The 25,094-nt window shown below is 60.1% G+C and overlaps 1 protein-coding gene across 2 annotated transcripts; it reads left to right on the top strand.

The window, feature by feature from the left end:
- Window positions 1-423: 423 nt before the first annotated feature.
- On the top strand, window positions 424-25,019 carry STXBP1 (syntaxin binding protein 1). Of its 2 annotated transcripts, XM_064677137.1 has the most exons (20): window positions 568-770; window positions 10,991-11,040; window positions 11,189-11,270; window positions 12,539-12,615; window positions 12,855-12,933; window positions 13,361-13,464; window positions 14,302-14,450; window positions 14,816-14,900; window positions 15,085-15,215; window positions 15,601-15,708; window positions 15,825-15,885; window positions 16,509-16,574; window positions 16,726-16,806; window positions 16,888-17,026; window positions 17,992-18,101; window positions 18,268-18,369; window positions 19,361-19,446; window positions 20,882-21,036; window positions 22,017-22,141; window positions 23,224-25,019. In XM_064677137.1, exons 1-19 carry the CDS (start codon window positions 734-736, stop codon window positions 22,124-22,126), a joined length of 1,812 nt encoding a protein of 603 aa, XP_064533207.1. In that variant the 5' UTR covers window positions 568-733; the 3' UTR covers window positions 22,127-22,141; window positions 23,224-25,019. The 2 variants fall into 2 exon arrangements, with proteins under 2 accessions (XP_064533208.1, XP_064533207.1); XM_064677138.1 differs by lacking the exon at window positions 22,017-22,141 and having other exon boundaries at window positions 424-770.
- Window positions 25,020-25,094: the final 75 nt, after the last annotated feature.

Below are 25,094 nucleotides of genomic sequence, written 5' to 3'. Positions count from 1 at the left end.
GTGTTTGTGTGTGTGTCTGTGTGTCTGTGTGTCTGTGCGTGATTCCCTGCACCGTGGGGTGGTTGGGGTGTGTCTGTGTGTGATTCCATGTGCGGGGCGATGCCGGGGGTGTGTCTGTGTGTGATTCCGTGTGCGGGGCGATGCCGTGTGTGGGTCTGTGTGTGATTCCGTGTGCGGGGCGATGCCGGGGGTGTGTCTGTGTGTGATTCCGTGTGCGGGGCGATGCCGGGGGTGTGTCTGTGTGTGATTCCGTGTGCGGGGCGATGCCGGGGGTGTGTCTGTGTGTGATTCCGTGTGCGGGGCGATGCCGGGGGTGTGTCTGTGTGTGATTCCGTGTGCGGGGCGATGCCGGGGGTGTGTCTGTGGTCTCTCCCCGTTGCAGTACCGGCTCCCGGTCACAGAGGGCGCTCCGCCGCGGGCGCTGCGGCGCGGGAGGCGTGGCATCCAACGGGGCGTGGCCTGGGCGTGGCCTGTGACGTCACATCAAGCCCCGCCCCGGTCAGCTGAGCCCTCCGCACCGCCCCCCCCGCAACCCCCTCCCAACCTCGATCCGCCCCCCCCGCAGCCCCCCCTGCCGATCCCCCCAGGTCCTCCTCCCTCTTCCCTCCTCCCTCCGCATCCCTGCGCCGCCACCCGCAGCCTCGCCCGGCCGTGTGTGCCTGTGGGTGACCCCCCCCTCCCCAAAACCCACCCTCCCCAGGGCGCTGCGCCCCCCCCGCCCCGGCACCGAGACATGGCCCCCATCGGACTCAAGGCTGTGGTGGGAGAGAGTAAGATCCGCGTCCCCCGTGGGGTGTTGGGGGGGTGGGAAACGCGGTTAAACTGCGCGGGGGTGGCGGGAGGAGGGGGGGGTCGGACTGGGGGGGCTGCCCTTGCCGGGGTGGGGGGGATGCTGCGGATGCGCAATACGGACCCTCGGGGCGTGGGGGGGGACGTGGGACACCCCCACGGGGGACGCGCCGATGGGTTTGGGGGGGTTGGGGTCGTGGGTGCTGTCACCTTCCGGGGTTTATTTGTGGGATTTTTGCGGCTCTTGGGGGTTTTTTTCTGCAGTGCTGGGGTGGGGGGGGGAGAAAGAAGGGGTGGGGGAGAGGGAAGCGAGAGGCGCTGGAGCCCCCCCGCTGTGCCCCCCTATCCCCCCGTGCCCCCGAAACAACAGCCCCACGGGGAGGGGGGGCTGAGCCCCGGGAGGGGGGGCACAGGGCTGTGCAGACCACCCCCCTAAATCCCCCCCACCCTCCAGCGCAGTGCCAGGCCGGGCCCTCCCGCTTTGTTCTGCAGCGAATCCCGCTGAAACGGCGATTTTTTATTATTTTTGGTATTATTTCCATGATTATTATTATTATTATCATTATTTGCCCGGACGTGACTTTGCTCCCCCCATCCGGGGGGCCGCCGTGGCCCTTCCTCCCTCCTTCTTATCCCTCCCCAAGGCCAAACCCGCCCCTCCGGCCTCGGGCATCCCGCGGGGGTCTATTCCCGGCCGGGAATATTCCCGGGAGCCGCGGGCGGGGGCACGGCACGATCGTTGCCCGGCTGCGCTTCCTCCTTCCCGGCTGTTGCAAGGCGATATTCTCCCGGGGGGAAGCGCGGCGGGAGGGGGGGTTTGTTCTCCGAAACACCCGAGGCCGGAGGAGGGAAGGGGGGCGACCCTTTCCCCCGGGGCAAAATTACGGCGGAAAAACTCCGCATCGCCAAAAAAAAAACCAAAAACAAATGAGAAAATGGAAAAGCCGAAAGGGCAGGAACCGGTGGGAACTTCCCCCCGCAGCCATGAGCCTTCCTCCTCCTCCTCCTCCTCCCCGCCTCTCGCAGGGTTTATTTCCGTGGCAGCGTGGCCAGACGCGGCCGGGTTTTTTTTTTATTATTATTATTTTATTATTATTTTATTGGTTTGGGGTGGTTTGTTTTTTATTTTTGGCGTGCAGTCCGTGCCCGTGGGTGATTCCCCCCCCGCCCTCCCGCGCCCGCTGCAGATGGCGCGGCCGGGGCTGGTGGTGTGATCGGGTGGGTGGTGGTTTTTTGGGAGGGAGGGGGGAGATTACGATTACGGGGGGGGGGACAACGCGGGGATTCCCGTGGGTTGATGGCCCTGCCGCGCTCCCCCCACCATCACCTCCCCCCCCCCCGGGGATGGGGGGCTGCGACATCCCCCCCCCCGGTGCTGCAATGGGGATAAGAGCCCAAAATGGAAGGGGAAAGGCAGGGAAGTGTCCCGGTGTGTCTGTGCTGCAGGATGGGCTTTGGGGAGGGGGGAGGTTGGATCGGGTGATTTATTTTGGGGAGGGGGGTGGTCCCCTCGCATCTGAAGTGGGGAGAGGGGCTGCCCCCAGCCCGGTTGGATGCGGCGAGGGGGGGATGGACCCGCCGCCCACGCACCCTCTGGCAGGGCCACCTCCGGTGCCCTCGGCGGAGAGGGGACAGAGCCCAGCGCCACTGCGTGTCCCTGATTTTCATTCATTGTCTCTGCGCTGGAGCAGGCTGGGGGGGAGCACAGACACACACACAGACACGCAGAGGTTCGAGGCGGCATCACGGAAATCTGGCTCAATCCTTCCCTCCAGGCTTTGGTGACAAACTGCTCCCTTCTTTCCCTGGGAAAAACAAAAACAAAAAAAAAAAGAAAAAATCATTCCAGACTGAAAAAATGATAATTCAGAGCCGGGCATCAGTTGCCGTAGCGGGGCTGGCAGGGGAGCGTGGGTGGGTGGAAGGAGGGAGCGGGGTTTGTGCAGGGAAAATGCTGCAGAGGAGCGAGGGATGGGACCCTGGAGGGGCACCCTGGGGGCCAGCCCTGCCCTCCCACGGGGGTCAGGGTGCTGCCACGGGAAGCTCCTGGGCTTGGTGGGTCAGTGCCCGCCTGGGGGGGCTGTTTTCAGGGGGAGCTGCTCCCCCTGAGTTAGGGTGAGCCTGCTCTCCAGACTGCCCCCATCCCTGGGCACCGGTGCGGCTGGCACGAGATTCCCTGGCTCCCGCTGCGCCAGCCTGCCCTCGGGCTGGGACTCCCTGGAGGTTTTCCTGCAGGAGATGTTTGCTCCTAAGGAGCAGGAGGTCCGAGCCTGGGGCTGACCCTGAGGCAGGGCATCTCTGCTGGGTTCCCTCCTCTTAAGGAAGGGAAGGATGGGAAGGATGGGGAGGATGGGAAGGATGGGAAGGATGGGAAGGATGCTGCCGCGTTGCCATGGCTCGCTCCGCCAGCCCCCCCTCCGGAGCTGCATTCTGCCCTGGCTCCCCTCCAGACCCGGATTATTCCTCTGACCAGCTGGTGCCATGACAAGACGGGTTTTGGAGGCCTCTGAGGAGGTGGCAGGCAGTGGGCAGGGGGGTGAGGTGGGTGAGTGTTGCTGGAGAAGGGCAGAGCTGGGCTGTGACCCCCCCAGAGCTGTGGGGTGTCTGCTGGGGGGGTTGTCCCTGCACCTTCCTGCAGTGTCCAGCAGTGGTGGCTGCATCCCTCCAGGACTGGCTGGGGCTGGAGCTGAGTGCACTTGCCCCCAGAGGTGATGCCTGAGGACCAGGTTCCTTCTGCTGTGCCTTGTATTCCCTCTGTGCCACCTCCCAGCGAGCCCCACTGGACAACCAAACACTGTGTCCTGGTGCTGGCTGGAAAGATCTCCTCCAAGCGTGAGTGAGGGCACCCATCTCCAAATCTTCATCTGACCCCCCCCAGGTGGATATCCCTCCTATCCTCTTGTGCCCCAGAGCTCCTTGGATCTTCTCAGGGCAATCAGCCCCGAGCTTCCCCTGCCCAGCCTGGTCCTGGCTCTCCTGCAGCAGCCTGCAGTGGAGAGCAGGAGGAGGAGGAGGAGGAGGCGGCTGGTTTTACTTCCCTGACCCATCAGCAGTGAGGTGAGACGGGCTGTGCTGCAGGGGTGACACCCAGGCAGTGCCTGCACCCACAGGGGGCTGCTGCAGGACACGTGGCTGGAGTGTATGGAGGCTCTGGATCCCAAAACCCTGGACCCCTTCAACCTCCCCAAAGGCTTCTCCTGCTCCTGTTGCTGTCAGGGACAGCTGGGAGAAGCAGAGGAGCCCTGGGATAAGGAAGTGCCCCACTGCCTTGCAGAGACAGCAAGAAAACACCTTTCCCCCAGGACACCAGCTGATCCTCCCACGGAGCATCCTCACCTGGGCAGCCTCCCACGGAGCCGACCTGTGCCAGGGGCCTCCTGCCAGGGCCATGCCAAGGAGCCCCACGGCTAAATCCCACCTGGACGAGGCCCCAGCACCCAGGGACAGCACCCACTGCCTGCCCTGTCGCTCTTGTCCCCATCATGTCACCCGTGGCCCCCTCTGTGCCTCTCCAGGGCCCACCCCTGCCTGGGTGTGCTGGGACGTGATGACTCAGGGTGCCAGGTTCATGCTGTGCTGCACTTCCAGGGACAGGGAGGAGGCACAGGCAGGGCTGGGGCACTGCCAGCCTCGGGGCACAGCCCTGGGGACCCGCTGCAGGGCGGCTGCTATGTGACTCACCCCGGCTGCTTGGGCACCTCACAGCTCCCAGCACCCCGTGCTGTGGGCACAGGGAGCTTCCAGCCCAGATGCCACTCGTGGAGGGTGCTCTGGGCCCAGCTCAGTGCCCAGGATACAGTTTGGGTGCTGCCCCAGGTCTGGCAAGGCCTCTGCCAAGCAGAGGAAGAGGAGGCAGCGAAGGGCTCAGGGCTGCTGCGCCACTGGGACCATTGCAGGGATGCACATGGATCCTCCTGCCTGCATGGGCATGATCCCAGCCTGATGGATAGGTGGATGGGTGAGGAGGAGAGGTCTCTGTGCTCTGTGTTCACCATGGATGGGAGCAGACCCTGAAACCAGTCGCTTCCTGGGCAGCCCACCCTCCCAGTGCCCAGCTCCTGGGAGCCCACCAACCTGACAGGAACGGTACAGGAAGCTTGGCAAAGCCTCTGCTGGGGCCTGTAGATCTGTCACCAGGATCTGTCTCACCTCCAGTGCCAGCTCTACGTTGGGAAAGCTTGAAAAAACATACAAAATTCAGGACTCACCTTCACAGGCATTGCAGAGGATTTTCAGTCTCCACACCACGCTCTGTACCAGGAGCTGAGAAACTCTTGCCCATATGTGACCATGGAAGGGGACCAAGAGTGACAACCCTCAGTTTGGCAGCTCTGCATCCACCCACCAGTGTCTGCAAGGTTGAAAAAGCCTCTGCCACAGAGGACTTATTTCCCTCTTGAAAAGTGTAGTCTGGGTCTAAATCCCCTGCACCTCTCAGGGAGGACGTCCCAGGAGAGATTCCCTCCTTCCTGCCACCAAATCAACACATTTAAAAGGAGAATCATCGTCACATGGCTCTTGGTTGCATGCTGAGGAGCAGATGCTGTGTCCACCAACTCACAGCTCAGGGAAGGAACTTGGCTCTGGAGAGTCCAAAAATAGATCAGGCTGAAGGTGCAGTGATTTGTGGGCTCCCACATCACCCTGTGCACACACAGACATATGGATGTGCACAGACACGTGTGCTGGAGGGTCTTTTCTGGAGCCCACCAGGTGGTTTGACCCTGGGCCATTAAAGGAACAGTGAAGACCACTCAGAGCTGGAGCAGCTCAGCTGCCCATCAGCCCGTGCCTGGTGTCTGTGGGCACAGCCCAGCCTGAAGAGCCCCAGTGTGTTGGGGTTTTTCTGTGCTGTGGTTCAAGACGGAGCAGAACCGGCTCAAAAAGTCACAGCCACACTTGTAGGAGAGAGTGACCCACCCCTGGGAGAAGGTGACCTCCCCTCCAGGTCGCTGTGACACCCCATGTGTGCTCTCCTGCTGCTCTGGGCTCCTCTTGGCACTGAAACACCACCAACACTGGCCACACCACCAGCACTTACAGCCACTGACAGCCAGGGACAGACAGTGTCTGCTGGGGATGGAAACACCTGCAGGGAGAGGACAAGCACAAGGTGATGCCTTCAGCAGGGACCTGAAGGTCTGTGGGTCACTGGTTCTACCTGAACAGAGAGACCCTGCTGAACTCCCAGGTCCTTGTGCAGACCCAAGGAAACTGCCAGGAGTGGTCACAGAATATCCTGAGCTGGAAAGGACCCACAAGGACCATCAAAGTCCAGCTCCTGGCCCTGCCCAGGACACCCCAACAATGCCACCACGTGCCCAATCCTGCAGTGAAAACCCTTGTGATTTTTACCCTGTTTCTCCAGGGCAGTCACAGTGATTCATGGGTATCATCAGGCATTTCATTTCCCTTCTTTTACTCCTGGGTGTGTTACTCAACCTCTAGAGTTCAAGACCTCCAGGTCTCTGTTCTCCTCCTCTCCAGGCTGTGCAGGTTTCCTGAGGCTGTGGCCAGCAGGTATAAATACACAGATCCTCCAGGAGAGCAGTTCAAATAGGGAAAGGAGGAACTAATCACAGGTTACTACGATTAGCGTGACTAATCCGTGACTCTGGAGCCCCAGCAGAGCCACACAGGTCCCCAGAGCAGCACAAACACTGCTCAGCATGGCTTCAGCACGTGGCACTCGCACCAGCAGGCGGGAGGGAGAGCGTGGTGCTGCTCTGGGGGTGGGAATACTGAAGTTCACCTCGTCCAGGGCTGGGGAGAGGAGGATGAAGCTCAGCCTGGGCAGTCCTGCCCATGCAGGACTCCCTGCAGCTGGAGCAGCAGGTTCCCACGTGAGGGATGTGTCCCCCAGGAAGGCTGAGGGGTCCAGGTGGGCACAGTGCAGTGAGATAAGTGGGTGATCGTGGGCTGCTGGAGGGGAGATGTTTGAGACTTGCTTGGGTTATGGGCACAGCAATCTCCAGGCTCAAACCATCCCTGGGTGGTTCTTAGCTGTGCTGAAGGACATCAGGTGGGCTTGGCCTCCTACCAGTGAAGTTATCTCCTGTCAGAATGGTCACTGAGGGCCATTCCTGTCATCCTGTGGTCCGTGATGCCTGTTTTATTTGGGACAGCTTGGGGTTGGTGCTTGGAGAGCCCTGGCTGAGGATGTTCAGAGGTAGGGACGTGCTCCACTACATCCAGGCATGGTTGTATCAGTGTAACATTCACACTGTCTTGAGCAATGAGTTAATGAACCAGCACAAAAGCAGTTGCCAGGCCAACCCAAAGCCAAACGTGTTCGTCTGGGAGATGCAGCCTGACAGCTTTTTAGGAGAAGTGGGTCTTGAGCAAACCTCACTGTGGATTTCTGTGATCCGGCTCTCCGGAGCTGCTCAGGGATTTGGGATCCCAAAACGTGTGGAGAGGGAAAGGCCCATGACTGGGAGCACTCATCTCCTGTAGGACCTTGGGCAATCCATGCCCACAGAGCAGCTCCATCTCCCTGTCCCACATCAGGCCCTGGTGAGGTCTGAGGGTGTGGCAGCAAAGGAGCATTTCTGAGCAGCAGGAGTTTGGTCTCGCTGCTCCAGGAGGGAAGGGCTTGGCCATCACTGCTGGTGTGGGACAGGCTGGGGCCAGCACTAAAGCTGGAATGTCCCTGGCTGCAGCATCCCCCACTGGCCTGGTGTCCCAGGGTGGGGTGGAGGCCAGGACAAGGCTTTACTGCTTCCCCCAGGGCTGCTCATCAGCTTCCAGGCTCGTTCTGAAGCGGGATAATGGACTCGGGGCATCCCAAAATGGGTCCATCTCAGCACAGGCCGTGCTTGGGCACAGCTTAGTTGGTGTGGGCACCAGCCATGGAGGGGATGCTCCCTCTTCCCCCAGGTCCAGTTGCTGTTTCCATGCCCGAGCAGGACGAGGTGGGGCTGGAGAAAGGCTGCCCAGGCAGCTCAGTGTAAATAACCTGGGCTAAGCCTCTCGGAGGGAGGGATGGGCTCAGGTCCTACTAGGCCACCGTGTCACCAGCTTGTGGCCCTGCTTGGACACGATGCAGTGGGTCATTTCCATGGCACGTGTCACCCCAAGGACAGGTCTCCCTGCAGGGGGTGGGTCCCATGAAGATGTGATGGGGCTCAAACGTGTCACCTGCATGGTCAGAGCGAAACTTTTAGGGCCGTGTTGCTCCAGGGGTTCTCCATCCCACAGGGGAATTGTCCTGCCCTATCCGTAGGCTCTGCTGTTGGAGGAGGGGTGCAGAGCTGTCTGTGTGGTCTGTTCTTGGTAGAAATTGGAATTAAAGTTCTTCCAGCCTGAAGGAATAGATGTGACATGGTAGGTCCAGACAAGCCAAGTGTTGGAGGCGCTGCCTGAGTTGCTCGTAGTATTTTTTATTCCTAAAACATGGTTTCATCTCCAAGATGAAAAACTTGACTGTGAAAAGCTTGACTGTGAACATCACCAACTGATGCTGGAGCCCAACAACTCTTTGGGGACCATCTGGGGACATGGGTGGCAGCATCTGACCCACTGGTGAGGAATGTGAGGGCACCACTTGCTGGGAGGTGGCCTGGAGTGACTTGGGGACCTCAGGGAATGGAGGAGCTGCCAAGTCCCCTGGGAATCCAGACCACTCTTCCCTAAGCTGGGGGTTTGATGGCTGCTGCACGGACACCCAGGAGGGGAAGCTCGTGGCTCTGTGTCCTCCAGGTGTGACACTCATCTCCAGTCTGTGCCCTTGGGCAGGACCCTGGAGCCTCTTTGGAGGATGCTCTGTGGATCTTCCCCTTTCCCAGCTCTGCCTGGGCTCTGAGCTGCCTCTGGCAGCCAAATCTGACCCAAGGTGGAGGCAGGAGAGGACATCAGTGTAGGGAACAGCTGTGCCTGAGGGCCCATCTCTGACCAGGGTGTGAACACCCTGAAACCACAAAGCTCAGAGCAGTCACCCTCTGAGGCACCCAGTTCCTGCTCTGGGAGGCCCATCTTGGTGCCAGGGTGGGGCTGGGGGACAGGACAGCACTTTTTGCAGCCAGGCAGGTGCTCCCCCCGAGCATCCTCCATCCAGCTCAGCCCATCCACGGGCAGAGGGGACACAGCATTCCCACAAAGCCGGGCACTGGGGACAAAATGTCCCCTGCAGTGAGGACAAGCTCAGGAGTGGCTGAGGCAGCAATTTGGGAGCCCTTTTTGGGCTTCCCTACCCTGGGCCCCCCATCCCTCCCTCTCCACAGCAAGTGGAGGATGCTGAGAGCACCACAGGACTAACCCTTGGGAGCCTTTGCTCCACCAGCACCTTCCCCTGGGCCCCAGGACACTCGTTACCTCCTTCCTTCCTCCCTTCCTTCCTCCCAGCCCTGGATCAGGGCAGCACTCTCATCACAGGGGCAGGATCTCTTCCTGAAAAGGGATTTTCTTCCTGCCTGCTGCTTCTTCCCACCCCTTTCCCAGCTGGGATCTCTGCCTGGCACGTGGTGCCCCACCCTGGCCCCCCCCCCTCCCCGTGCTTTGCTGGGATTGGGGCTGTGGGGTGGGATGGGGCCTTGTAAACAGCACTGTTATTGCTGGATCCTTGCTCTGGGGAAGGAGCCAAACGTGAGTAATGGAGGGAGGGGAGGGATGCCAGCACATCCCTCCTTCCCAGCCACGCTGCTGTGCCAGCCAGGCACCAGGGAGCAGGACTGGGATGCACAGGCAGCCCTCACTGCCAGCTCCTGCCCGTGGCAAGGACAATTCCTGGTTCACTTGTTTGCTGTGTGGGTGACTGAATCTAGGTGGGCTTTGCCCAGCTCAGGTACCCAGTTACTCTCCATCCCCCCTTTCCCAGCCTGGAGCTGCCCTGCTCCCCCTTTGCCCCTGGAGAGTGACCAAGGGCAGGCAGGACCCCAAATTCAAGGCCCTTCTAGGGCTCCCCTGAGGCAGATGGTGCTGGGAAGGAGGTGGATGTGCAGTGGGAGGAATGGCTGCTCCCAGGTTTTCCAGCAGGACAGACAGACAGAGATGCTCACAGGCTCCTGTTTTATCCCTGCTGGCACCAGTGCTGGGCTTTACCCTGGGGGTGACTCCCACAGGAAGGGTCCCAAGGCTGGCAGGGTGGCACCTTCAGCAGTGGGATGCCCATGCCTCTGTTTTCCAATTTAGAAACATTTTTAATTGGGTTTTAATTGGGCATTTCCATCCCTGTCTCCAGGACCAGGGGTGGGGTCAGAGCAAAACCCTCCGGGGATGGAATCCAGGAGAAGCTTTGCACAGGGACATGGCACAGACTCTGTTCCTCAGGCTCAGCTGGGCATTCCCTGGCACATCCCTGCTCTGTGAGGGGTGATGGTTCCCACACCAGGGTCAAAGGGGGCATTCAGGGTTTGGGGGGCACCTCACATCCCCCAAAACAGATGTTTAGGCAGCACGTGTGTCTTGGCAGGAGGGCAAAGCTTAAAACCCCCTTCCTGCAACTCAGCCCCAAAGGTGGCATCCCCATCCCTCTGCCAGGGCCCCCTTGTGTTGCCTGAACCCCCACCCCATGGGGAGCAGCCCCGAGGGGTCCCTGAGGGGTCCCTGCTGTCCCAGCTGGTTGCATAAGCCCGGCAGCCACGGGAGGTGAAATGGGATTGTGAGGGATTACAAGGAACAGGCTCAGGCTGCTTGATTCTTGTTTCTAAAAGGAGCTCTTAAGCTGCTGTTGTTTTCCTGGCACTTTGGATTAGGGCTGAGACATGTGGGGTGGCCCCCAGGCTCCCCAGAGGGACCCCCAGACCCACCAGCCTGGGCTCCATCTGTTCGTGCCAAGCACGAGAGGAAAACAGGGCTGGGGGGAGAATGCCCCTCCCTGGGTACCTCAAAACTACCCCCATCCCCTCCCCACAGCCCCAGTTAAGGCACTGGGGGACTAAGGCTCACTCCCCACATCCCCAGTTAAGGCACTGGGGCACTGGGGCTCACTCCCTACATCCCCAGTTAAGGCACTGGGGCACTGGGGCTCACTCCCTACATCCCCAGTTAAGGCACTGGGGGACTGGGGCTCTCTCCCCATGTTCCCAGTTAAGGCACTGGGCGACTAAGGCTCACTCTCCACATCCCCAGTTAAGGCACTGGGGCTCATGGGTGGGGGGTTTTGGTGCCTCTGGCACAGCCCCCCCTGCTGCTGACGGCCCCTGGGGTGCCCCAGGGTGGAAGCTGGGGTGCTCACCCTTCCCCATATTCCCTTTTCTTCCAGAGATTATGCACGATGTGATCCGGAAGGTGAAGAAGAAGGGGGAATGGAAGGTGAGCACCAAACCTTGGGGGGGGGGCAGGAGAGGAGGAGGAGGGTGGGAGGGAGGGAGCAGGTGCAGGCAGGGAGTTCCCCAGGGTGGGGAAGGGGTGGGGAAGGGCAGCCCTTGCCATGCCCCCCACTCACAGCCCCTCTCCCCAGGTGCTGGTGGTGGACCAGCTCAGCATGCGGATGCTCTCCTCCTGCTGCAAGATGACAGACATCATGACAGAGGGCATAACCAGTGAGTACCAGCTCCCTGCAGCCCACCAACCTCCCTGTGGCAAGGGCAGAACCTCCTTCTGCACCAGAGGCATTTCCAGGCTGGCACAAGGCAAGAGGGCACAGCCCCCACCCAGCCCTACCCCGCTTGGGATGGAGCCACCACACCTCCCATGGCTCGTGGGCAGCTCTTGGTGCCAGGCTGGTGTTCCACAGGTCCCTCCTTGCCTGCTGGGGCTGGAGCAGCCAGAACACCCTGTCTCCTGGCAGGGCCTCAATCCAAGGAGGAGACCAGGTGGTGTTTTATGTCAGCCCTGTAAATAAATAGCTCCCTGCAATGCTCAGAAAGGAGAAGGAAACCCCAGGCTGGGCACTGAGAGGTGTTGGGGGCCCAGCTTGGGTAGAGCCACAGCATCACCTCCAGGTGGTTTCCCCTGGCAGGGAATGTGAGGATAAACCAAGGGAACAGCAGCATGGGAGCACAGACAGATCAGTGGCCCCTGGGACCTGGCCAGGTGCCCACACACACAGCAGGGACCATGGAGCTGGGATGGGGTGGGTGCATCTCCTGAGTGGGCAGGGGTGAGTGCCAGGGCGTGTTTTGGACATGGAGGGGTTGGCAGGGCTGGCCCTGTGCTGCCATGGGATATCCAACAACCCCACATCCCCTGTGCTGCCATGGGATATCCAACAACCCCAATATCCCCTGTGATGCCATGGGATATCCAACAACCCCAATATCCCCTGTGCTGCTATGGGATATCCAACAACCTCCACATCCCCTGTGCTGCCATGGGATATCCAACAACTCCCACATCCCCTGTGCTGCCATGGGATATCCAACAACCTTGATATCCCCTGTGCTGCCATGGGATATCCAACAACCCCGATATCCCCTGTGCTGCCATAGGATATCCAACAACTCCCACATCCCCTGTGCTGCCATAGGATATCCAACAACCCCCACATCCCCTGTGCTGCCATGGGATATCCAACAACCCTGATATCCCCTGTGCTGCCATAGGATATCCAACAACCCCCACATCCCCTGTGCTGCCATGGGATATCCAACAACCCCGATATCCCCTGTGCTGCCATGGGATATCCAACAACCCCAATATCCCCTGTGCTGCCATGGGATATCCAACAACCCCAATATCCCCTGTGCTGCTGGGGGCTATCCAACAACTCCCACATCCCCTGGGCTGCCATGGGATATCCAGCAACCATGGGGTATCCAAGTGCCCCTGCCCACACTGATCCCTGCCACCATCCCTGTTTTTCCCCCAGTTGTGGAAGACATCAACAAGCGCCGGGAGCCGCTGCCCAGCCTGGAGGCCGTTTATCTCATCACCCCCTCGGAGAAGGTGAGGACACGGGGGGGGTGCAGGGATTTTGGCAAGGATGAGGTGGTGGATGTCCATACTGGGATGGGCAGCTGTGCCCACAGGAAGCATCCTGGCTCCAGTGAGGCCGGTGGTGCCTCTGGGACAGTGGGATGGAGGTGCAGAGCTCCCCCTGTGCCAGGAAGGAGGACGCTGGGTGATGCTGCTGAGATGCCCAGAGTGCCACCCTGCCCAGCCCAGCTGATCCCTCTCTCTTCCAGTCCATTCACTCCCTCATCAACGACTTCAAGGATCCCCCCACCTCCAAGTACAGAGCTGCCCACGTCTTCTTCACTGACTGTGAGTACCCAGAGCAGGGGGAAAGTCATTAATGGGGTGCAAGCAAGCAGGGAGGGAGGGAGGGAGGGAGGAGGGAGGGATAGAGGATGGAGGGAGGGAAGGAGGATAGAGGAAGGGAGGATAGGGGGATGAAGGGAGGGAGAATGGAGGGAGGGAGGAGAAAGGATGGAGGGAGGGAGGGAGGGAGGTTGGAGGAGAGGAGGATGGAGGGAGGGAGGGAGGGAGGATGGAGGGATGGAGGATGAAGGGAGGGAGAATGGAGGGAGGGAGGATGGAGGGATAGAGGATGAAGGGAAGGAAGATGGAGGGAGGAAGGGAGGATGGAGGAGGGAGGATGGAGGGAAGGAGGACAGAGGGATAGAGGAATGGAGGAGGGAGGAGGGAGGATGGAGGGATGCTGAGCTCTACCCTCCTCCTCCCCTCCCAGCCTGTCCCGACGCCCTGTTCAACGAGCTGGTGAAGTCCCGCGCCGCCAAGGTCATCAAAACCCTGACAGAGATCAACATTGCCTTCCTCCCCTCCGAGTCCCAGGTGAGGCCGGGCTGGCCACTGTCCCCACTGGGGTGCTGCAGGGGATGGCACTGCCAGGGGATGCTCTGGGTCCTTCCCCAGCCCGTGGGGGTTTGTGTAACAGCTCTGCATCCCGGGCTGGCTCCCCGGCCCCGCTCGACCCTTCCTCCCTGTCTCCTGGGATTACTTCCTGGGCTGATCCCCCCCGGGGGGATTTGGCTGGTGCCCTGCCTTGGCACTGTGCCAGCAGCTGCTGTTGGCCAGCTCTGCCTCCCCACCAGCCAAGGGCACCAGGGAGCTGGCCCCGTGCCATGTGCCCCAGCTGGGCACACGGGGGTTCAGGGGGACAGTGGTGCCAGACCCACTCGGTGCCATCAGCCCTTCAATCCTCAGCATTTCTGGGCAGTGGCATCTCCATGTGCGGCCAAATTGGCTTCTGGTCCTTACTGGGGGCACAGCTGGGGAGCAGTGTGTCCCTGCCACCCCTGGGTCTCTGATTCCCTGCCTGGGAGCAGGTGACTGCTGTGGGTAGGGGGTCTCCTGCCCTGCTCTGCTTACATGGAGCTGGAGCTGGGGTCCAGGGAGCCCATCAGGGTAGGGACTGTGCCATGGAGCTGGAGCTGGGGTCCAGGGAGCCCATCAGGGTAGGGACTGTGCCATGGAGCTGGAGCTGGGGAAGGCATCAGGGCCCAGATCTGGCAGCTGAAAGCCTGAGGGATGCCCTGAGCAACACTGAGCTCTGGCTGCCCTGTCTCAGGCTCAGCTGGGACCTTTATCTGGGCATGAATCTGGTTCCCAAACCCACCCAGGGCTGCTCTCCTCCAGACACCCCCTCTGACCTCCCTCCCACCCCCCCAGGTTTACTCCCTGGATTCAGCTGACTCCTTCCAGAGCTTTTACAGCCCCCACAAGGCGCAGATGAAGAACCCGATCCTGGAGCGGCTGGCGGAGCAGATCGCCACGCTCTGTGCCACGCTCAAGGAGTACCCAGCCGTGCGGTACCGGGGGTAAGGGCGGCGTGGGGGCACCCCTGGGACCTGCCCCACTGCCCCAGCAGCACCAGGGAGCCGGGGGTGTGCCCAGCACGGGGCAGGGGTGAGGCCGTGCTGTGCCCGGTGCTGCTCCGGGCGTGGGGGTGGTGGGACGGACAGACAGACATCTGTGCTCGGGGTGAACAGGCTCAGGGTTGATGCTCTGCAGAGCTGGGGGTGTTGGGACTTAAGTGGTGCCACGGTAAAGTGGAGCTCAGCAGGGAGAGGTGGGAATGGGCAACCAAACCCGCTCAGGTCCCTCTCCCACGAGCCAAGGGAAGGCGACGTCGCCTCCCCATGCCATGCCCTGGGGAGCTGACCTGTGCCCCTGCCTTCCCCAGGGATTACAAGGACAATGCCATGCTGGCACAGCTCATCCAGGACAAGCTGGATGCCTACAAGGCTGATGACCCCACCATGGGCGAGGTGAGTGGGGATGGTGCCCCGGGAGAGGGTGTGGGGGTGATGCTTCGCTCCTGAAGTCCCGCTCGAGCTCTGCCCCAGGGCACTCACAGACCCCGAGCAGGGACCCCAGAACAGCTTCTCCTGAAGACCTGTGGGGCTGGAGGATCCCTCAGGCTCAGTGTTGACGGCTCCCCTGGCTCCACAGGGTCCAGACAAGGCTCGCTCCCAGCTCCTCATCCTGGACCGTGGCTTCGACCCCGCTTCCCCGGTGCTGCACGAGCTGACCTTCCAGGCCATGAGCTACGACCTGCTGCCCATCGAGAACGATGTCTACAAGTGAGTGCAGCACTGCCATCCCCTCCACCCCCGTGGGCCCCCTCCAGTCCAGCCCTCCAGCAGGGGTTGGAAGCTCGGCATCCCTCCGTCCATCACGAGTCATCCGTTGGGAGCCACCGGTCCTGCCTGCAGTCTGGCACAGGGGATGGGCAGGACTGGGGCAAAAGGGGCTTTTCCAGCCGTCAGCCCTTGACCCCTTCCCAATATTTAGTAGGTGAAGGGGTACAAGAAGGTGAGAGTTGAAATAACTTCACCTTGCTGCTGGCAGAGCCAGGAAGAGCCCCAGGTCCCCCCATGTCCCCCCCTTTCCCTAAGCCCAGGCAGTGAGGGGGCTGTGTGCCCCCTCAGCCCCATTCCCACCATGACACTCCCTCCCTTTTCCCAGGTATGAGACAAGTGGCATTGGAGAGGCCCGGATTAAGGAGGTTCTCCTGGATGAGGATGACGACCTGTGGGTCACCCTGCGCCACAAACACATCGCTGAGGTGTCCCAGTGAGTGTCCCCTTGGGCTGTTTGCCATCTGGGTGGGACATTGGCTTGGCATTGCCACCCACCCCTCTGTTAGGGTCCCCTCCCTGCTCACAGCTCTGCCCTCCTTCTCTCCCCAGGGAGGTGACCCGGTCCCTGAAGGAGTTTTCTTCAAGCAAGAGGATGAACACGGGTGATAAGGTGACCTGGCTGCATCTGCCAAGCCAGGGATGGGCATCCAGGGGCCTCAGCCATGGGCTGGCATGTGGTGGAGTCTCCTGGGGGCACCCAGTGGGCATCTCTGCAAAGGGACAAGGGTGCTCAGGTCCCTGATGGGGGGAGATGGCTGTGGGGTCTCAGCCCTACACCCAGGGCTGGGGAAGTGGGGTTCCTTGGGAGGGCACTACACCACAGGGATCAGTTTGCCCCAGGACAAGGTCCATGTACCCCCACAGCAGCTGCCTGTGTCCCCAGCCTGTTCCCTTGCAGAGCCCCTGAGCTGGTGGCAGTGAGGGGACCCTGGTGGAAATAGGATGTAGAAGTGACCAGGAGCTGAAAGGACCATCTCAGCCCCAGCCAGGCACAGGGTGGGCCCAGGGGAAGGTCCTTGGGGGATTTGTCCCCCTGACACTCCAGTTCACAGAGCTGCAGGACCCCCCTGCCCCTCAGCTGCAGCTGAGGACACCTGGCAGTGACACATCAGGTGTCACCAAACCCCCGTGAGGGGGTCACATGGGCACAGAAGTCCTGGGTGGGGTCATCCCCTCTCTGCCCACGGCCCCCGAGTCCCCGAGGGAGAGTGACCACGTCCCCTTCCCTCACAGACCACCATGAGAGACCTGTCCCAGATGCTGAAGAAGATGCCACAGTACCAGAAGGAGCTCAGCAAGGTATGAGGAGGGGGGATTGTGTTTGGTGACTGGGCCCACCCGGGGAGCAGGAGGTGGCAGCACTCCCTGGAGTGTCCCTGGCCGTGGGTGGTGGCACAGGGACCTTTGGCTGCTGCCAGCACTGCAAGGGTGGCCCCTCGTGTCTCCCCAGTACTCCACCCACCTGCACCTGGCTGAGGACTGCATGAAGCACTACCAGGGCACTGTGGACAAGCTCTGCAGAGTCGAGCAGGTACCAAACCAGCCCCACATCCCCCCTGGCAGCACCGTCCTGGCAGGGTGGAGGGGGGATGAGCACGTGTGTTCTCTGCAGGACCTGGCCATGGGCACTGATGCCGAGGGTGAGAAGATCAAGGACCCCATGAGGGCCATCGTGCCCATCCTGCTGGATGGGAATGTCAGCACCTATGACAAGATCCGCATCATCCTGCTCTACATCTTCCTGAAGAACGGTGAGGACACCTGGGCAGGGCTGGGTGCTGGCAGCTCCCAGGTTTGGCCAGGATAAGCCAGGTGGAAAAGCCCAGCCCTGCCTCCCTGAGCAGCACCAGGCTGGGTGTCCTAAGGCAGCAGTGGAGGGGCTGTATCCCCATGGAAGGGCTGTACCCCCTGGAAGGGCTGTATCCCCATGGAGGGGCTGTACCCCATAGAGGGGCTGTATCCCCATGGAGGGGCTGTATCCCTGTGGAGGGGCTGTATCCCTGTGGAGGGGCTGTATCCCATGGAAGGGCTGTACCCCATGGAAGGGCTGTATCCCTGTGGAGGGGCTGTATCCCATGGAGGGGCTGTATCCCCATGGAAGGGCTGTACCCCATGGAAGGGCTGTATCCCCGTGGAGGGGCTGTATCCCCATGGAAGGGCTGTATCCCCGTGGAGGGGCTTTATCCCCGTGGAAGGGCTGTATCTCTGTGGAAGGGCTGTATCCCCATGGAGGGGCTGTATTCCCATGGAAGGGCTGTACCCCCATGGAGGGGCTGTATCCCTGTGGAGGGGCTGTATCCCTGTGGAGGGGCTGTATCCCCATGGAGGGGCTGTATCCTCAGGGAGGGGCTGTACCCCATGGAGGGGCTGTACCCCATGGAAGGGCTGTATCCCATGGAAGGGCTGTACCCCATGGAGAGGCTGTATCCCCATGGAAGGGCTGTACCCCATGGAAGGGCTGTATCCCCATGGAAGGGCTGTACCCCATGGAGAGGCTGTATCCCCATGGAAGGGCTGTACCCCATGGAAGGGCTGTACCCCGTGGAGGGGCTGTATCCCCATGGAGGGGCTGTATCCTCATGGAGGGGCTGTACCCCATGGAGGGGCTGTATCCCCATGGAAGGGCTGTACCCCATGGAGGGGCTGTACCCCATGGAGGGGCTGTATCCCTGTGGAAGGCATTCCTCAGGACACCATGTCCCCGTTGCACTTGCAGGTATCACCGAGGAGAACCTGAACAAGCTGATCCAGCACGCCCAGATCCCAGCAGAGGACAGCGAGATCATCACCAACATGGCCCACCTCGGGGTGCCCATCATCACAGACGTGAGTGTGCCCTCTGGGTGCTCCCGCTGCCCTCTGGGAGGGAGGGAGGACCCTGGCTCTGTTCTGGGAGCCACAACCCCCCCCGGGATGCCCCTGGCACCCCTCTGGGTGGTGCCCCTGCCGCAGCCCCCGTGTCTCAGGGTGTCCCTGTGCTCCCTGTGCCCAGTCCACCCTGCGCCGCCGGAGCAAGCCCGAGCGGAAGGAGCGGATCAGCGAGCAGACCTACCAGCTCTCCCGATGGACCCCGGTGATCAAGGACATCATGGAGGTGAGCCAGCAGGGGCAGGGCTGAGGGGGCAGGGCAGGGACCCCAGATCCACCCAGGAAGGGACCTGCAGAGAGCTGGCTGCTCTTAGCCAAACCCTGACACTTCTCCCCGATACGGGCCCTCCAGGCTGGGATTGGAATATTTTGGGGGGCTTTCCTGGCCTCCATGAGCATGCTGGCCCCAGGTAGGATGTATGGCTTGTATGGCATCCCTGCAGCACAAAATGCAGTAACAGACTGGTTGGCTGTGTGTGTGTGCCACCTGTGTGTGCCACCGTGGGCATGGCTGGGTGGCCTCATCACAGCCTTGCCCATGTCCCAGCTGACCCAGGGGACAGGGATGGCTCTGCACAGCTGGGCCTGTACCCACAGGAGCTATCCCAGGAGCTCTGTGCTCGGGTAGCCCTGAGCAAAGCCAAAAAGTGAGTTTTTCCAGACATTGCCTTTTTCCTGACCTGCTCCCTCCCTCCCACCCCTCAGATCAGGGTGTCCTCTTTGGTTCTGTGCAGAGCTGGGGGATCTCAGGCACCAAAACCAGTCCCCAACACAGACATTTCACCCACTCAGACAGACAGACAGACCCTGGAGCCACATTTTGGGGAGGGGGATATCAGTGCTGCCTCTGCTCCCAGGCACTGAGACAAGCAGAGCCTCAGCTCCTTTGATTCCCAAAACCACAGAGCTCATGCTTTCCTTTGTCTCAAACTCCCTGGGGGTGGCTTCATACCCAGGACACCCCTAAACCTCATCCCCAGGGCCAGAGGGGCCTGCCCAGGGCAGCAGCACCTCACCAAGGTCTCATGGGTGGCATTAACCCCCCAGCACTGGTGAAGCAGCAGGGAGGGGATCACAGGGGAGAAACCTCCAGCTCAGCTCATGCCCCTGAGCTTCCCAGGAGGGGAATCCAGGGCACAGCCCTCCTGAGGGGCTCTGGGGCCAGAGGCTGTGCCTGGCTCCTCACTGACCCTGAGTCCATGGCTGTCTGCCCACAGGATGCCATCGATGACAAGCTGGACACCAAGCACTACCCGTACATCTCCACCCGCTCCTCCGCCTCCTTCAGCACCACTGCCGTCAGGTGGGTCCCCCCATCCTCCCCTGGGCATCCTCACCTGGATCAGGCTCTCCCCATCCTCCCCTGGGCATCCTCACCTGGATCAGGCTCTCCCCATCCTCCCCTGGGCATCCTCACCTGGATCAGGCTCTCCCCATCCTCCCCTGGGCATCCTCACCTGGATCAGGCTCTCCCCATCCTCCCCTTGGCATCCTCACCTGGATCAGGGTCCCCCTGTCCTCCCCCAGTGCATCCTCACCAGGATCACCATCAGCATCCATCCCTCCTGGCCCCAGGGGCTGGATCCAGCAGCAGGTCTGTGAGCTGCTCTGCTCATTCGGGCATCCAGTAGCTCAGTTTGCCCTCAGTCATCCTATTCCTCAGTTTCCCTCCAGACATCCCATTCCTTGTTTTCCCTCCAGACATCCCATGTCTGATTTTCCCTTCAGTCATCCTGTATCTCTATTTCCCTCCAGACATCCCATTCCTCAGCTTCCCTCCAGACATCCCGTGTTTCCATTTCCCTACAGGAATCCCATACTTCCATTTCCCCCAGGCATCCCATTCCTCAGTTTCCCCCCAGAAACTCAACTTCCCTTCCTCAACTTCCCTTCAGACATCCCATTTCTCAACTTCCCTTCAGACATCCCATTCCTTGTTTTCCCTCCAGCCACCCCATGCCTGATTTTCCCTTCAGGCATCCTGTATCTCACTTTCCCTCTAGACATCCCATTCCTCAGCTTCTCTCCAGCCATCCCATTCCTCAGCTTCTCTCCAGCCATCCCATTCCTCAGCTTCCCTCCAGACATCCCATTGCTTGTTTTCCCTCCAGACATCCCATGTCTGATTTTCCCTTCAGTCATCCTGTATCTCTGTTTCCCTCCAGACATCCTATTCCTCAATTTCCCTGCAGCCATCCCATTCCTCCCTTTCCCTCCAGACATCCCATTCCTCAATTTCGCTGCAGCCATCCCATTCCTCAGTTTCCCTGCAGCCATCCCATTCCTTGTTTTCCCTCCAGCCATCCCATTCCTCCATTTCCCTCCAGCCATCCCATTCCTCCATTTCCCTCCAGCCATCCCATTCCTCCATTTCCCTCCAGCCATCCTGTTCCTCAGTTTCCCTGCAGACATCCCATTCCTCAATTTCCTTGCAGCCATCCCATTCCTCAATTTCCTTGCAGCCATCCCATTCCTTGTTTTCCCTCCAGACATCCCATGTCTGATTTTCCCTTCAGTCATCCTGTCTCTCTGTTTCCCTCCAGACATCCCATTCCTCAATTTCCCTCCAGCCATCCCATTCCTTGTTTTCCCTCCAGCCATCCCATTCCTCAATTTCCCATCCTGTAACCCCGCTGGAAAACCACACTCCTCCTGCCCCACCTGGGAGCAAACCGGCGCGTTCTTTAGCCGAGAGGTGCTGCCTCGTGCCCTCCTTCACCCTCCTCTTCCTCCCTCAGTGCCCGCTACGGCCACTGGCACAAGAACAAGGCTCCAGGCGAGTACCGCAGCGGGCCCCGCCTCATCATCTTCATCCTGGGCGGGGTGAGCATGAACGAGATGCGCTGCGCCTACGAGGTGACACAAGCCAGCGGCAAGTGGGAGGTGCTAATAGGTGAGTGGGGACCCCCCGGGCCCAGCCCTGGGTGCTGCCTGTGCTCATCCCACGCTCCATCCCGCCGGTTCCCGGCTCCAGGCGTCTGCGGGAGCGGGGACTCGCCGGAAGGGTTTTCTCCTCGTCGCTCCCATCCGGGTTGCGCCACTCCACCCATCCTCATCTGGGCTCCCTGGTTTTTTTGTCTCCCTGGTTGGTTTGGCCTGAGCAGGGCTGGGTGAGAGGGAAGGAGGTTTTGGCAGCTCCTGTTGCACCTGTGTTGTTCGTTCTTGGGGTCATTAGAGGAAGGAAAAAGCAAACCACGAGTTGTGCAAAGGGGAGATGTGTTTTCCTGTTGGGCAGGACAAGGTCTCACGGGTGGCATTTACCCCAGCAGCGGGTCCCTCACCCCAGGCAGGGATCAGAGGGGTGAAACCTCCAGCTCAGCTCATGCCCCTGAGCTTCCCAGGAGGGGAATCCTGGGCACAGCCTTCCTGAGGGGCTCTGGGCAACAGGACATTTGTGTGCTCAGTCTCAGCATCCCAGAGGAGCCGTGGGTCGGGCAGAGAGGACACAGTGGAAGCTCTACCAGGTGTTAGTAAGGAGCTTTTAGGTGCCCTAAAATTCCTCAGGGAAGCACAGCTTGGGTACACACCTTGTAGGGCAGGGGCAGGTTCCCCTCAGCGTCTCATCCAGATTCCTGTTCCCTGGATTCTTGCCCAGGATGGCTGGTGGAGCCTGTTGTTGGCATCTCATCTGCTCCTTGGGAGCAGCATCCCATCTCCATGACCTCCTGCTGCCCATGGATGTGTCCCCCTGTCACTGGACACCCATCCCAGCTCCATCCCATCCCATCCCATCCCGCCTCTCTCCGGGGACCGTCCCCTGCATGTGCCTCCGATGCTCTGGGTCCACCCGGGTCCTTCCTCACCCCAAAGGCAGGTGGTGGTGGTGGGGGAGAGCCTGGGCACGGCCGTCAGCCCCGCTCTGTTCTCCTGCAGGTTCTACTCACATTCTCACTCCCACCAAATTTCTCATGGACCTGAGGCACCCCGACTTCAGGGACTCCACTAGGGTATCATTTGAGGATCAGGCTCCAGCAATGGAGTGAGCCAAAGAAAACCAAGTAAAGGCAGCTTATTAATGAAAAAAGAAACTCTTCCTCCCTGAAGGGTTTTCTTTGATTCTTCCGGTCCTCCTCTCTCTGGTTGTCGTGTTGGGCCCTGGGGGGTTCTCCGATAAGAAAATGCTTGCGGTTCCTCCTCCCAGGTGGAAAAGCATCCAGTGTCTCTCCATGCCCCCTCTGCTATGTCTCTTGGCCGGGCCTGGCTGGCTCCTTCATGCCATGAGTGCCCCCCTTGCCAGGGCTGGGGGCGGCAGGTTGGGGTCCTGCCTGCCCAGGGAGGTGTCCCAGGGCCGGGCAGGGGGATGGAACACCCCGGGATGCTGCTGCTGGAGCAGGGCTGGGGTTCAGTGCCCGGGGAAGAGCAGGCAGCAGTGGGCACAGGGTGGAGACCCCAGCACAGGCTGCAGGGCTGGAATCCCCAGGCAGCTCAGGTTTACTCTTGTGGCAGTTGAACCCCTTGGATGGGCAGGAGCCCCCTGAGGTTGTAGACCCCCAGACCTTCTGCTGGGGTTTAGCTGCTGGTGGTTTTCCTGGTGAGACTCCCCATGGCATCCCCTGTGTGCTGGGCTGGCGTGGGCAGTGTGGTGGGTGCAGCAGAAGGGGAGAGCCCTTTTCCTCCTCCCCTCTCACCCGTCCCCTTCCCAGCCACCCCTCTGATCCCAGGATGCTCCCTGCTCCCCTGGGGGACCTGTGGAATGCCCCTCCATGCCTGCTGCTCCCTGGAGACCTATGGAATGTCGCTCCATGCCAGCTGCTCCCCGCTGCCCGCCCACATCCCCCACCTCGCCCTCCTGCATCCCCGAAGGTTCCAGTAGTGACCCCCCTGCACAGGCACCTCCCGGCCCCTTCCTCGTCCCGCCAGCTCCATCCATCGCCTTCATCCCTCCCTCTGCCCCCCTTTCCCGTTATCCACGCCCCCACACGCCCCTTTCCCTTCCCCACGTGCATTTCCCCGCAAGCATTTCCAGCGGCGCGGGGCCGGCGCCGCCAGGTAAGGGGGGCCCGGGACAGCGGGAACGGGGAGGTGTCCCAAACCCAGCACTGATTCCTCACCCCCCACCCCTTTTCCTCTGCTCCCACAGGGTCCACGCACATCCTCACCCCACAGAAACTGCTGGACACGCTGAAGAAACTCAATAAAACAGAGGAAGAGAGCAGCAGTTAAAAGGAAACGCCGTCACCACTCGATGCCCACCCACGTCCCCGCCGGGCGCCCGGCCCCGGGTGCCACCCTGCACCCAGCGGGCACAGCTTCTCTCTCTTGTTCTTGTGTTGACCCCTCCCCTCCCCTCCCTCTGCCTCCTCCCCACCCCCCATCTCATTTTATCCACAGGGAGGGGACAACAGCCAAAAAAAAAAAAATAATATATATATATATATATTAAGAAAATGGATGCATTGTGTTTAAGAGAAAAAGGAAAAAAAAAAAAATCTATATATTTGTAGCTGCAGCCGTGGGAAGCGCCCAGGAGCTCGTTGCTGAGTAACCATCTGCCCATTGCTAGTGAATATGGTGGGAAAATAGTGGGAAAACACCGTTTTTTTGGGGAAGTTGCTCCTCACTGGGGTCCTGTGGGGGTGGAAGGACGGATGGACGGACACCCCACATCACTCCAGCTGGCGCAGGATGGGGGGTCCCCACCACCACCTGCTGTCCCATGGCTTTTTGGGGTGGTGGGAGCCCCTGCCAGCTGTGCCCAGGGGTGGGTGGGGGTGTGAGGGAGGTGCAGCCGGGACACTTCACACTGTGGCAATTCCCATGTGAAAAGGGACCAAAACGGTCAAAACTTGGAGATGGGGCTCGTTCGCTTGCACGGCCACTGCTCTGCCCTGCTCAGCCTGACCTCCTCCTCTCTGGGACTCCTTCAAATATATATATATATAAAAATTATTTTTATATATATATATATATAGAATATCTCCCCCTGGATACCTCTCCATCCATCCCAAAGGAAGCTCAGTGCCCCGTGCCCGGCCCCACTCGTGTCGTCCCGTGGTGAAGCGTTTCTGAGCCCCCCCAAAAACCTCCTGGGCCCCCTTCCCAAACCCTTTGGGGCCTCCCCACCCCTCTGAGCCCACCCCGAACCCTCTGGACTCCCCTAAACCCTCCAGGCCTCTCCAACCCTCTGAGCCCACCCCGAACCCTCTGGGCCCACCCCAAACCCTCTGGGCCCACCCCAAACCCTCTGGGCCCACCCCAAAACCCTCTGGACTCTGTGTATATTAATGACTGTGTCTCGTGACGTTCTTACAAGCTTGGTGTATAGTGATTTCCCCAAACCTCTTGATTTTAGTTGGGCTTTTTTTATTTTCCACCCCCTGGATTGCCCCCCCTTCCCCTGCCATTAGATGCACTGCAATATTTTGGGGTCTATGGTTTTGTTCTCTCTCCCCCCGAAGGCTGTGACCCCCCCTTTTCCTTCCCCCAAATTGCTCTTTCTTGCCTCGTTGGTGGTTAGCCCCCCCTTCCCTCCCTGTCTGCTCCTTGCCCATAAAGTTAAATATATATTTTTAGGGCAAAGGCTGTATCATTGCACTGATATTTGTTGGTTCCCCCCTCGGTCCTCCCAGCCCGTTTTTGTTCCTTCTTGGTTTAGCAATGCAAATGCTTCAGGATCTTGTATGTTGGACATTATTATAATTATTATTATTATTTTTTTTTCTGTTACAGTTATTTATATAAAAAATAATTTATCAAAAAGGAAAACTTTAAAAAAAAAATAATCTAGTCTGTCTTGGAACTTGTTTACCTTGAAATTACTGGAATCTAAATGTTTGAAAGTGTTGAAGCACAAACATGTATCATCTCTGTATATCTGTTCTTCTGTACTAAAGCACTCGAGTGACTAAATAAAAGCGATCTCCATCCCTAGTGCAACTGGGGCTGTGCTGTGCCACTCGTTGGGGGCCAGGAAAACAGGGAAAAGATGTAGGGAAATACCCCCCCCAGCCC

Source organism: Pseudopipra pipra, chromosome 20 (genome assembly GCF_036250125.1).
Source record: "Pseudopipra pipra isolate bDixPip1 chromosome 20, bDixPip1.hap1, whole genome shotgun sequence".
NCBI classification, from domain to species: domain Eukaryota; kingdom Metazoa; phylum Chordata; class Aves; order Passeriformes; family Pipridae; genus Pseudopipra; species Pseudopipra pipra.
Note: the sequence above shows the minus strand (reverse complement) of the source record. Positions and strands in the feature narration are given on the sequence as shown.